Raw genomic sequence first — 13,092 nt, forward strand, 5'->3', positions numbered from 1 at the left:
ACTCAACTTTTCTGCTAACAGCTGTTGCTCTATCACTGGAGCCACATCTCCAGCCTCGCTTCTTGGTAGTGTACTGGACATAAGAGCACTTCAGATTTATTTTCCCAGGCTAGCTTCTAACAGTGATTCTCAGATCTCAGCCCCCTAAGTACATAGGATCGTAGGTACCTTTCAATCTTATTCTTCACTGAAATCTACATATGTCTATGTGGATAGGGATTACAGATTTATTATTCTCTCATCATAATTCATGTTATTTCTCTCTAACATAACCATTCATAAAAGAATCATGTTGACATAGAGTTTAGTTTTCTTTCTCTGAAACCTCAAGAGAAAGAAGACATGAGTCATCAGCATCAAATGTTTTATAAATTAATGAATAATAAAAAATAAATGAAATATGAGCCAGAGATAATGATGCACTACCAGCTACCTAAAGAAGCTGAGATAAGAAGGTCAGTAAGCCCACAAGTTTATAATGGGCCTAGATAACACAATAAGATCCCTCAAAAGACAAAATTTTTGGAACCGATCTTCTCACCAACAATGTAGTAGGGTTCTCTTTTGGCCACATCTCCTCCAGCATTGTTATTGTTAGTTCTCCTGATAATGGACATTCCTACTGAGGTGAGGTGGAATCTCAGTGTTGTTTTGATTTGCATTTATTTTATGGCCAGTGATGTAGAGCACTTGTTCATGTGTCTCTTGGCCATTCTCATTTCCTCATCAGAGAAGTCTCTTTTTGGGTCTTTAGCCCACTTGCTGAGGGGGGCTGCTGGTTCTTTGAGGATTTGTTTTGGAGGAATTTAATTTTTTTTTTTAGTTCTACATATATTTTAGATGTGAGGCCTTTGTCTGTTGTATGGCCAGTAAAGATCTTCTCAGTGGGCTTTCTGTTTATCTTGCAAGCTATGTTCTTTGCCCTGCAGAAGCTCTGCAGTTTGATGCAGTCCCGTTTGTCCAACCTTTCTTTGATTTGTTGCATTTGTGGGCCTTTGTTAAGGAAGTTTCATCTTGTGCCAATGAGCCCAAGTGTTTCTCCTACTCCTTCCTTTAGTGTTTTCAGGGTATCTGTTTTAATTTCGAGGTCTTTGATCCATTTGGAATTGATTTTGGTGCAGGGTGATATATAAGGATCTAGTTTTAGTTTGTTGCATGTGTTGAACCAGATTTGCCAGCACCATTTGTTAAAGAGGCTATCTTTCTTCCATCCTATTTTTTAGCTCCTTTATCAAAGATTAAGTAGCCATAGTTCTGCGGGTTCATTTCTAGGTCTTCAGTTCTGTTCCATTGGTCCTCAGGCCTGTTCTCGTGCCAATACTAAGCTGTTTTAATTACTATATCTTTGTAATAGAGCTTGAAGTTTGGTATTGTAATTCCTCCAGCACTGTTCTTTCTACTTAGGATTGTTTTTGCTATTCGGGGTCTTTTATTGTCCCTCTGGAAAACGGTATAGATATTCCTCAGAAGGCTAAACATAGAGCTCCCCTACGACCCAGCAGCCTCACTCTTGGGCAGCTACCCAAAAGATTACAAACAAGAACACAATAAAGCCACCAGCACAACAATGTTCATCATAGTATAATTTGTCATTGCTAAAATATGGAACCAACCCAGATGCCCCTAAGTAGAAGAATGGATCAGGAAAATGTGGTACATATACACAATGAAATTTTATGCCTCTATCAGAAAGAATAACATTGCCCCATTCATAAGGAAATGGAAGGACTTGGAAAAAAATTATACTAAGTGAAGTGAGCCAGACCCAACGAAACATGGACTCTATAGTTTCCCTCATAGGGAATAATTAGTACAGGTTTAGGCTAGTCACAGCAGAGGATCACAAGAGCCCAATAGCTATGCCCTTATGAACACATAAGATGATGCTAAGTGAAATGTACTTCATGTTATGGAAATAAGTGTTATAGCGCTGTTGTAATTATTTTCAACATGCCATGGGAAACCGTAGCTTTTCCTCTTGTATCCCCTCCCTGTGGTTGTCCTTGTGCTATCACTGTATCTCATCTGAGTGCCCTGGATACTGTATATACTGGTATTAGAACTAGGGAAGGGAAAGGAAATATCAAAATGGATAGACAAGGGATAAAAAGACAAATCACTCCAAAAGCAATACTTACAAAACCATTTGGTGTAAACCAACTGAACAACTCGTGGGAGGAGAGGGTAAGGGGGAGGGGGGAGGGGGAAATGAGGGAAGAGGTAACAAATTGTACAAGAAATGTATCCACTGCCTTATGGATGAAACTGTAACCCCTCTGTACATCACTTTGACAATAAATAAGTAATTATTCAGAAAAAAAGAACCCATCTTCTAACTCAATTGAACACTAATTGTTGAAGCCCCCATTAGATTATTAAGAACATATATCAAATAAGAGAGATGTGGAGTGGAGAAAAGGTAAAAGAGAGAGAGAGAGAGAGACTACTGGCTTTAAAGATGGAATAAGGAAGAAGAGCCAAGGAACTCATACAACCTGTAAAAGCATATAAAAATAAGGAAATAGATTCCTACACAGAACCTCTCAAAGTAACCACACATTTTGATTAGGTCCAATGAGTCATGTGTCAGACTTCTGAACCACATTTGGAATACCATTGGACACCAAAAAAGAAAGAAAGGAAAAAAGAAAGCAAGAGAGAGGGGGGAGGGAGGAGAAGGAGGGAGGGAGGGAGGGAGGAAGGGAATATACATTTTTAAAAACTGACAAAATTAGTTGGGTGCTGGTGGCTCAGACCTGTAAGCCTAGCTACTCAGGAAGCTGAGATCAGAGGATCATGGTTTGAATTCAGCCCAAGCAGGAATGTGTGTGAGATTCTTAGCTCCAAATACCAGTAAAAAGTTGGGGTTCAAATGGTAGAGCATCAATTTTTAACAAAAAAGCTAAGGTACAGCACAGAGGCCCTGAGTTTAAGCCTCAATCAGCACATACACATGCATGTGCATGCACACAAACACATTAACAAAATTAAAACTACTGGGGCTGGGAATATAGCCTAGTGGCAAAAGTGCTTGACTCATATACATGAAGCCCTGGGTTCGATTCCCCAGCACCACATATATAGAAAATGGCCAGAAGTGGCGCTGTGGCTCAAGTGGCAGAGTGCTAGCCTTGAGCAAAAAAAAAAGAAGCCCTGAGTCCAAGGCCCAGGACTGGCAAAAATAAATAAATAAATAAAACTACTAATGTTTTGGATCGGTAAAAGTTAAAATTTGCCTTTTTGTGTAAACCCCTTCCAAAATAGAAAAATGGATGAGTGAATGGATAGACAGATGTATCAGTCAAAAAAAAAAAATATCTAGGGGCTGGGAATATGGCCTAGTGGCAAGAGTGCATGCCTCCTATACATGAGGTCCTGGGTTCGATTCCTCAGCACCACATATACAGAAAATGGCCAGAAGTGGCGCTGTGGCTCAAGTGGTAGAGTGCTAGCCTTGAGCAAAAAAGAAGCCAGGGACAGTGCTCAGGCCCTGAGTTCACGGCCCAAGACTGGCCAAAAAAAAAAAAAAAATCTAATCTGGGCTGGGAATGTGGCTTTGTGGTAGAGTGATTGCCTAACATGCATGAAACCTTGGGTTCAATTCCCCAGTACCACATAAACAGAAAAAGCCAGAAGTTATACTGTGGCTCAAGAGGTAGAGTGTTAGCCTTGAACAGAAGCAGCCAAATGACAATGCCCAGGACCTGAGTTCAAGTGAGGTGGCTCACGCCTGTAATCCTAGCTACTTAGGAGGCTGAGATCTAAGGTTCACAGTTCAAAGCCAGCCTGGGCAGGAAAGTCCAGGAGGCTCTTATGTCCAATTAACCACCAGAAAACAGGAAGTGGTTCTGTGGCTCAAGTGGTAGAGCACTACACTTAAGCTGAAGAGCTTAGGGACAGTGCCCAGGTCCAGAGTTCAAGGCCCAACAATCAACAATTAATTAATTAAATTTAACTAAAATTTTAAAAATCAAATCCTGCTAAATGATATCATAATCTGTTTTGTATGTTTACTTACTTGAGACAGTCTGGTTATAAATTTGTGATTGGTCTGGTATTCATTGTATAGAGGATGCTGGCCTCAAACTTGTAATCTTTCTGCCTTAGCCTCCCAACAATTCAGGAGCCAAATTCCCAGACACCAACCAAAAGTTTGGCTTTGGCCAAACTTATAAAATGGTCCTTCAAGAGACAGCACCCCAATGTCTGCTGTGTCACCTCTATTCTGTACACGACTATGTTCATTCAACCTCACACAATATAATTACTGACTAAACAGCTTTTATTTCCCTATTTCAGGATGTAAACTGTCTGAAGTTTATTTTTCCTATATCAACATGAAGTAGTTGTTTCCTGAATGAAAGGTCAATATTTTCCCTATTTCCTAAAAAAAATTTTTTTTACATTTTCTACAAAAAAAATCTTCTGCTGCTACTGTAGAAAACTAAGATTGTGTAATCTGTTTTTTTAAAAAGAGATTTGTTTCTCCTGGTTCTAAAGATTACAAGTCCAAGAGAGCATGGTGCCTAGGTGACCTTTGTGCCACATTACTCCAGGACCCAAAGCAAGAGGACAAGAGAATGCCAAGAAAACACAACTGGCTCTGCTATAACTAACCTGTAATAACTAACCTGATCCTGTGGTAACCGCACTAACTCTGTGAGGGCTAAGTCCTCATCACCTAAACATCTCTTAAAGGAGCCACCTACCAACACAGCTGCACTTAAATTTCAACAAGACTTTCGGCCCTGTCCAGTTTATTATCATCAATACTTAAAGATATCATTAAATACTTAAAGATATCATTAATATCTAAAAATATTAAAATTTTAATTTAATCATTTTAAAACAAACTTCTACTGTTTACATCTGGAAAACAATATTCATAAACTTAGATTTTCTTCAACTAGAAGCATCACATTAGCAATTTTATGATTGTCAAAAGCTTAATAATATCTGTTATTGTTATTATGTCTATTGTTATATTAAGAATGTTAGTCTGGAAAGAAGTAAATACAAATAGAACATTCATTGGGAACTTGTGGTTGATTACTACAAAGGCTTCAAGATTTAATAAAGCAGTGGAAACTGACTGTGAGACTCTTAAAAACAAGCTGGTTCTAACCCAGATGCCCCTCAGTAGAAGAATGGATCAGGAAAATGTGGTACATATACACAATGGAATTTTATGCCTCTATCAGAAAGAATGACATTGCCCCATTTGTAAGGAAATGGAAGGACTTGGAAAAAGTTATACTAAGTGAAGTGAGCCAGACCCAAAGAAACATGGACTCTATGGTCTCCTTTATAGGGAATAATTAGCACAGGTTTAGGCTGGTCACAGCAGAGGATCACAAGAGCCCAATAGCTATACCCTTATGAACACATAAGATGATGCTAAGTGAAATGAACTCCATGTTATGGAAACGATTGTTATATCACAGTTGTAACTACTTTCAACTGTAACTGTAGCTTCTATTATTGATGATCTTCTTGTATCACCTTCCTGTGGTTGTACCTACACTATCTCTGTATCTTATCTGAGTATATTGGAAACCGTGTATACTGGTATTAGAACTAGGAAATTGAAAGGGAATACCAAAATCGAGAGACATAGGGTAAAAAAAGACAAACAACTACAAAAGCAATACTTGCAAAACTGTTTGGTGTAAATGAACTGAACAACTCATGGCGGGGTGGGAGGTAGGGATAGGGTCAGGGGGGAGAGGAGAATGAGGGACAAAGTAACAAACAGTACAAGAAATGTATCCAATGCCTAATGTATGAAACTGTAACCTCTCTGTAATTCAGTTTGATAACAATATATATATATATATATATATATATATTACAACAACAAAAAAAGCAAGCTGGTTCTAATTCTTGCTTTATACCCAAGAAGGTCTAAGGATAGTTAAATGATTGATAGTTAAATCTACTGTTTCAAGGCAGGCCTATGCTACAGAGGGAGATAATCACACCTACCACTGCACTTTCTGTCATACTGCTAGCAGTCCTTAATATGACATAACTCTATAATAAAACTGATAACCTGAAATTGCAGGAAATATTAAGTTAAAGATAATGCTGCAAAAAAGTGATAATGCTCTCAGTATATATGCAACTACTTCAGTAGAGAGATATCTATTCTAAGGAGAATTACACAGTAAATCCTCTCTCTCTCTCTCCCTCTCTCTCTCTCTCTCTCTCCCTCTCCCACCCTCCCTCTCCCTCTCCCCAGTCCTGGGGCTTGAACTGAGCCCAGATGTATCCCTGAGCTTTTGTGTGTTCAAGGCTAGCACTTTACCACTTCAGCTATAGCTCCACTTCAGGCTTTTTTTTTATAGTTTAGTAGAGATATGAGTCTCAAGGAAAGCTGGCTTTGAACTATGATCCTCAGATGTTAGCCTCCTGAGTAGGGAGGATTCCAGGCATGAGCCACCAGTGCCTGCTCTGAATTTTCCATCTCTAGTCATCTACAGCCTAGAAGGAAACTCAAGTTTTCTGAAGCAGAGATTAGATTTATTACCAGTTATATCAATAAAGGCTGAGGCAGGGGCTGAGGGCATAACCCAAGTGGTAGGGTGCCTGTCTATCAAAAGGGGTGCCCTGAGTTCAAACCCCAGTACTACCAGGAAGAAAAGGAAGAGGAAGAAGAGGAAGAGGAGGAAGAGGAGGAGGAGGAGGAGGAGGAGGAGGAGGAGGAGGAGGAGGAGGAGGAGGAGGAGGAGGAGGAGGAGGAGGAGGAGGAGGAGGAGGAGGTTGAAGAGATAGAAATGCTTAAGTAGGAAGATCATGAGTTACACCTAGGTTACACAGCATGCTTTACAACCTGGGTTACACAGCAAGAGCCTGTCTCAAAACAAAATAAAAAAGAAATGCACCATTTTTCACACCTAATACTTCACAGATGATTCAGTGAGATTAGCTAGCTAGGACTGCACAATAGGTAGCTTGAAATACAGAAGAAAATTTCAAAATTTTAAGGCTGTGAGTTTGTGTGGAACAAACTGTCCAACCACCACCTTCCCCTAAGAAAGGGAGACAAGGTTTATCTACTGAAGGTAAGCACAGAGGCCTTGGAAGAAAAGAACACTAACCCTGGCTTCTTAACTCATGTAAAGTGCAGGCAAACATCACCAGGGAAGATAAGCTTCACTGGGTTTATAATTTGAGGAATGTTTTCAAGGCTCGGGGTTTGTATCCCTTTAAAACATACACCTCTTGGAAATTCTCAAGCTACCTATTGCCATCATTTTTTTTCCAGTCCTGGGCTTAAACTATTTTGCTCACTGTACCACCACTTGAGCCACAGCACCACTTCCAGCTTTTTCTGTTTATGTGGTGCTGAGGAATCAAATCCAGGGCTTCATGCATGCTAGGCAAGCATTCTACCACTACACTACATTCCCAGCCCTTCTGTCATCCTTTAACTTCCAGTTAAAAATCTGGCCTTTAACTCAGATTCCAGTTTTCTCCATTTAGAAAGTCCTGACAATAGAGAAACAGAAAAATACTTCTTGATGTGTCACAATAAAACGAAAAACAACCCAAGTATTGATATTCACAGCATTGCTTAAATCTGCCACCTACCTAAAATAGTGTGGTTCAACACTGGAATTCCTCAGAGCGATCCCAGAGTCTCTTTGGTGACTATGGAAGAGGGAGTGTACAGTAAGAGTACACAGTGAGCTCAAGAACTCCAGTCCCTGCTTTATTTTTATTTTTTGTGCTGGTACTGGAGTTTAAACTCAAGACATGTGCACTGCTCTTTAGATTTTTTGTTCCAGGCTGGTGCTCTGTAAAATGAACCACAGCTCCACAATTGCTGCTGTAGTCTCTCTTCTACTTTTATATACTGGGCTCCCAAGTGTGGTATTTTAAAGTAAGGCTTAATGAAAAAGAAAAAAATTGAAACCACGTTCAAAAAAGAAACACTCTCCAAAAAAGGGGAAAAAATCTTAATCTAAGTAAGGATTCACAGCCCTATAGAAACAGATAGGTCTCGTTTACCTTCATACTTAAATTTCTTTATGATGGTACTCATAGTTTGCCTTAAATCCTAACTTACTGAAATACATCCCTATCACAAACATAATCAGTTATTTCTAGGGCACTTCATGCAATTCAGTATTACTCACAGTTCCTTATCTCCTCCTCCTCCTTCTCTTTTTTCTCCTCATCCTTTTGGTGGTACTAGTATTTAAACTGAGTTTCACTAAACCACTTAAGCCACATCCCCAGACATGTTTGTTTTTAATGACGAGTGTTTTTTATCCCAGCTATCTTCAGCAGGTCATATCACACATTTATTCAAGCTATCTCAGGTCCAGTATTTTCATCATTTGTTTTTTTCTTAACATCTTTCTTTTTTTATTTCTCTTGTGCTTACTGAAGATGGTATTTTGAGCTTAGATTATTTTAAAGTGGTGCTGAAGTAACCCCCGGGGCCTGTTCTTTTGTCTGGCAGCACACATTCTCATAAGCCTATCCATACGAAAATAAATTACATGCCCAGACCTGGGCTTTGTGAAATTTTTCTGCCTAGGTTAGCCTCAGATCGTGACTCTTCCGTTCTCAGCATGCTGGGATTACAGGTGTGTCACCAGCACCCAGTTCCTCAATGTTCTGTCTGTTGATGCCTCTGTATAAGAATGCTACTTGAAGACAGCACCTGACCACAGAGAAAAGCTCTGGTGATCCTGTCCAGGATCATGCCTTCTCATGCTGGGCTTCTCTACACAGTGAAGCAATTCTGTTTGCACAAATGATGGCTATTGGCTAACAAAAAATGTGAACTGACCTTTTTCCTCCCCTAGGCAGCCACCATATAATCTCACATCCTGTCCTTCACATGCATCATCAGAGTTTTTTACTTTTCTACCTCCAGGAAACCCAACACAAAACCTCCTCCCTCTTCCTTCTTTCTCTGAACTCAACACCATACACCAAAATTCCATGCAAACCTATGTAGGCGGATGACAGGGTTACTATTACTACATCAGACACCAGACTTAATTCACAGACTAAAGCCTGGGAAAACCCTGACTATACTTACAAAGAATCAATGTTAAAGGCTGTACCTTTTAGATGTAGAGGTTACACCTAAAAGAAACTACACAGAACCACTTCCAAAACTTTACATATTTATTTGTCGTATTTTCAAGAGATGGACTTATTATCAATTCATATTTCTTAGGCAAATAATTCCGGAATTCAGAATGCCTGAGTTCCAGTTCTGGCTGTTTTCTATATGAACTTAAGTCATTTAACTTCTGTTGGTCAATTTCTCACCTATACAGAGGAAAGTCTCAGAAGTCAAGGAACCAGATCTGAATTTCATGTAGCCATTAATGATTCACTATCCATCTATCCTCAGAGACATACCTATATGTGCTGGCATGTATAATCTACCTTCAATTTTTTTTTCTGCTGTATTCCTCCTTCCAGATTGCTAATGCAAGCTCCTATGTGTGAGATACAAAATACTCCAGATGCATGAACTTGATACTTTATGCTGCATAACTTTTGGCAGTTATAAAAATAAATGTAGGGCAAAAGAGGGGCAAAGTGCGGCCTGTTGGGCCGGCCTGTCCCCTAGTTACTCAAGCGGCGGGCTCCAGTCAGAAGAATCCTGAGCACCACCACCACCGGGCGGACGCAGGGTGCGTGCGAAGTTTGGAAAGTGATTTAAAGCCGGGGGTGCAGAGTTGGGGGTAACGGAGCAAAGCACAAGCCTCGCCACCCGCGCGGAGGCCCGACCCCAGCCGCGAGCCCCGGGGCCCCTGCCACGGCCCGGTGTGCGGACGCCGGGCGGAAGGCTCGGAGGGCGGAGAGCCGGGAGGAAGGCTCGGAGGGCGGAGAGCCGGGCGGGCGGACCGGGAATCGAGGGGGGAGCGGAGCACCGACGACGCCGAACACACGGGAGCACCAGCGGCGGGATTCCCACCGCCCGTCCCCAGCCAGGGGTCAGCGGGTACCTGACTGCGGACGGCCTGTCCATAGACCCCTGCCGCCGCCCCGGCCGGAAAGGAGGCCCCTTCTCCACAAGGCCGCTGCCCTCGACAGCGTCACCAGCATCGCGCGCCTCACACCTCAGCGGCCGCCGGGCTGAGGAAAAAAGCACTCCGCGTAAGGAGACTGCGAGTGTGAGAGCCCCGCCCCCTGGAGAGCCCCGCCCCCGAAGGGCCCCGCCTCCCAGAGTCCCCCGGTAGGGCCCCGCCCCCCAGAGCCCCGCCTCCTCCTGGACTCTCTCCCCCCCCCACACCCCACCCCCACTCTGGACCCCCCCTCCCCACTCAGGGCACGCCTCCGTCCGGTGGGGTGGAAGTCACTTCCCGCCTTCCGCTAGTTGGACTTTTAAACCTTCGGATCTACCAAACAGTGCCGGATTTGCAAAGTCCTTGGTAGGGAAGATCTGGCATCGGTTTTCCCTTTTCATTCCTCTTTCACTTAAATCCATTCACTCTTGGCGGATTTCTGCAACCCACCGCCCTTTGCAGAACCTTTGTCTAGTGGGAACGAAAGTGCCATACCGACCAGCGGGCGGAGGACCGTTTTGGGCGCTGACTTCCGGCTCTCTCGAGGCGCGTCGTTAGATGCAGTTCCGGCGGGAGAATGCGCCTGTGAGGCGTTCCTCTCTTGCTCCGGACATGCAGCGACCGAATTTTCGACCTCCGACCCCTCCTTACCCCAGCCCGGGTGTAGGAAGTTGGGGTAACGGGAGCAGCTTCCGCGGTACCCCAGGCGGGGGCGGGCCACGGCCGCCCTCCCCTCGGGACGGGTTCGGGAGCCCGCACCGCACGCCACCGTTCGGGCCCCGGGCTCGGCCCTACGGGAGCAGCCACTCTCCGCGACCCGGCGGCGGCTTCTCGGGGGGCCGGTTCGGGTCCCCGTCCCCGGGCGGCTATCCCGGCTCCTACTCCAGGTCCCCCTCGGGGTCCCAGCAGCAATTCGGCTACTCCCCGGGGCAACCGCCAGCCTACCCCCAGGTAAACCTACCAGGCGGCGTTTGCCGAGCTCTTCCGGCAGTGGCCGGCAGGCTGCTACTATTCCTTGACGTGATTCTTTGGTGTATAATTACTAATGTTAGCCCTATTTCGTAGATGAGTAAACTGAGGCTTCAAACATCTGAGGCCAAGTACCGTAAGTGGCAGAGCCCTTACGCACAGCTTTCCTTAGGCCTCCATTTCCTTTCCCAGACTGAGTCCGGTGGGGGGTGCCTTGCAAATGTCTTGGAACCACCGGACTCTCAAGGAGAGAAACATGAATGAATCCCCTATATATGTAGTGTCTTTGGTAATAGGCTGGTGTCATTTTACTATGTCACCACCTCCTCCTTGCTTTTTTCATTTTTCTTTTTGTAATTTATCCTTTCTTCAGCCTCTTGCCTTCTGCTCCAAGTTCTCTCGAGGACAGAGTTGGTGATAGGAAATATTTCTTGTTCCTCAGTGAGAGCCAATGCAAAATAGGCAGTTTTCTGATGTGGGGAAGATTGCTTTGGCCAACAACTTGGATTCACGAGGTGTTTTCCAGCACCTCCATTGAGCCTGATTATAGGAAACTTTCACGTTCTAGCAACCTTAAAAAAATAACTTAAAAGTAAGCATTCATTTCTTAAGGGGGAGGTGTGTTTCTGTGAAAAATTGTATCACTAGTTGGACTTGAGTCTATCATCACTTATATTTTGTATGTGCAGAGTTAGTACATTTAAAACTCAAAAAAGTATTTGAGGTGACAGCCAGCGTGCAAGAATTATTAATAAGTATACAAAACTGGTTTAAGCACTTTTAACAAAAGCAGAACTAAAAAAGGCTAACAGATGCATAAACTTTGTAATTAAACATAAGTGATTTCACATTAAAAAAAAACTTAACAAGCAGATTTCCTACTACCCTTTAACTGAAGGTACATACCAATTATCTCTAGTAATATTTTTTTAACTGATGGTTTTTTTCCTGAAGGGTTCTCCAAGGACATCTACACCATTTGGATCAGGGCGTGGTAGAGAAAAAAGAATGTCTAATGAGTTGGAAAGTTATTTCAAGCCTTCAATGCTTGAAGACCCTTGGGCTGGCCTAGAACCAGTGTCTGTAGTGGATATAAGTCAACAATACAACAGTACTCAAACATTCACAGGCAAAAAAGGAAGATACTTTTGTTAACATTTCTGAAATTCATCTGGAAGCTTCATGTGTCAGGAACATCTCGGACAGAATTTTAACTTGTGCAATTAAGTTGAACCCCAAAATGACTGAATAATCTTTAGTTGGACCTTCTTGACATTTCTCATCAAGTCATTGCTGTTGTCACTAGAGGAGAAAGTAGGACAATTTAAATATTTAGCTCTGTGAAAGTGCCTACCACATTTAGAAGGTTTACAGTTTCCATATATTTAACATTCCTGGCTATATAACAGGCATTTGTCTTTTAATGCTTTTCCAGTCCTTTAAAATAAAACATTTGGTGTTTATAGTTATAGTGTGGTTGTGTGATGCAATTTTTTAAGTAGAAATACTAAAATAATGCTCTGTAATCACTTTGAATTTATACCTAAAAGTTTTTCTGAAAATTAGGTAGATAAACCATTTCTTAGACAATTATTTGTTACTAAAGACGACACTAGAAGTTTTGCTCATACTTGTTATAACCATTGTTTTACATTCAAATTTATCTTATTCTTAGGTAAATAAATATACCTTGAAAGTTGGGCTTGGTGGCTCATGCTTGTAATCTTAGCTGCTCAAGAGGTAGAAATCAAGAGCATTATAGTTTGAGTCCAATACAGGTAAAAACATAAAGATCCTATCTGAATAGAACTTAAAAAGAGCCAAATGTGGGACTCACTTGGAGTTCAAACCTCAGTACTGCCAAAAAATAAAATGGAAACTTTATCTAAAGTCATAGAAACTCACTTAGCACAAGTTTATACTCGTTTAAATAAGAACCCATGCATAGCTAGATTTGTGTTCACTCTGAATTTCTTCATCTCTTAATATTTGTAGTTATCTTCTCTTGAGGACAAAAGTGTTCTGGTCAGTTTCTTGACCTTGTGACAAGAGTCAGAGCTGAGGAAGGCAGCTTAAGGGAGGA

At 42.2% G+C, this 13,092-nt stretch overlaps 2 protein-coding genes across 12 annotated transcripts in view; one reads left to right on the plus strand and one right to left on the minus strand.

The window, feature by feature from the left end:
* The window catches only part of Sugct (succinyl-CoA:glutarate-CoA transferase), a 546,711-nt gene extending 536,585 nt beyond the window's left edge, over positions 1-10,126 (minus strand). For all 11 annotated transcript variants that reach the window (XM_048339429.1, XM_048339424.1, XM_048339423.1 and 8 more), the window contains exon 1: positions 9,981-10,126. In XM_048339429.1, coding sequence (XP_048195386.1) covers positions 9,981-10,080 — 100 coding nt within the window. In that variant the 5' untranslated portion in view covers positions 10,081-10,126. The remainder of the gene's footprint in view (positions 1-9,980) is intronic.
* Positions 10,127-10,307: 181 nt separating this feature from the next.
* LOC125346677 (M-phase specific PLK1 interacting protein) lies at positions 10,308-12,480 on the plus strand. Its single transcript, XM_048339435.1, has 2 exons — positions 10,308-10,991; positions 11,964-12,480. Exons 1-2 carry the CDS (start codon positions 10,599-10,601, stop codon positions 12,162-12,164), a joined length of 594 nt encoding a protein of 197 aa, XP_048195392.1. The 5' UTR covers positions 10,308-10,598; the 3' UTR covers positions 12,165-12,480.
* The last annotated feature ends 612 nt before the right edge of the window (positions 12,481-13,092 follow it).

This window comes from Perognathus longimembris, chromosome 2 (assembly GCF_023159225.1).
Source record: "Perognathus longimembris pacificus isolate PPM17 chromosome 2, ASM2315922v1, whole genome shotgun sequence".
Lineage (NCBI taxonomy): Eukaryota > Metazoa > Chordata > Mammalia > Rodentia > Heteromyidae > Perognathus > Perognathus longimembris.

Bases quoted from the DNA above. Each gene is read 5' to 3' on its own strand.
- LOC125346677 (XM_048339435.1), top strand. From the start codon at position 10,599: ATGCAGTTCCGGCGGGAGAATGCGCCTGTGAGGCGTTCCTCTCTTGCT. The intron at 10,992-11,963 runs GTAAACCTACCA...TTTTTCCTGAAG, and splicing joins AACCGCCAGCCTACCCCCAG to GGTTCTCCAAGGACATCTAC.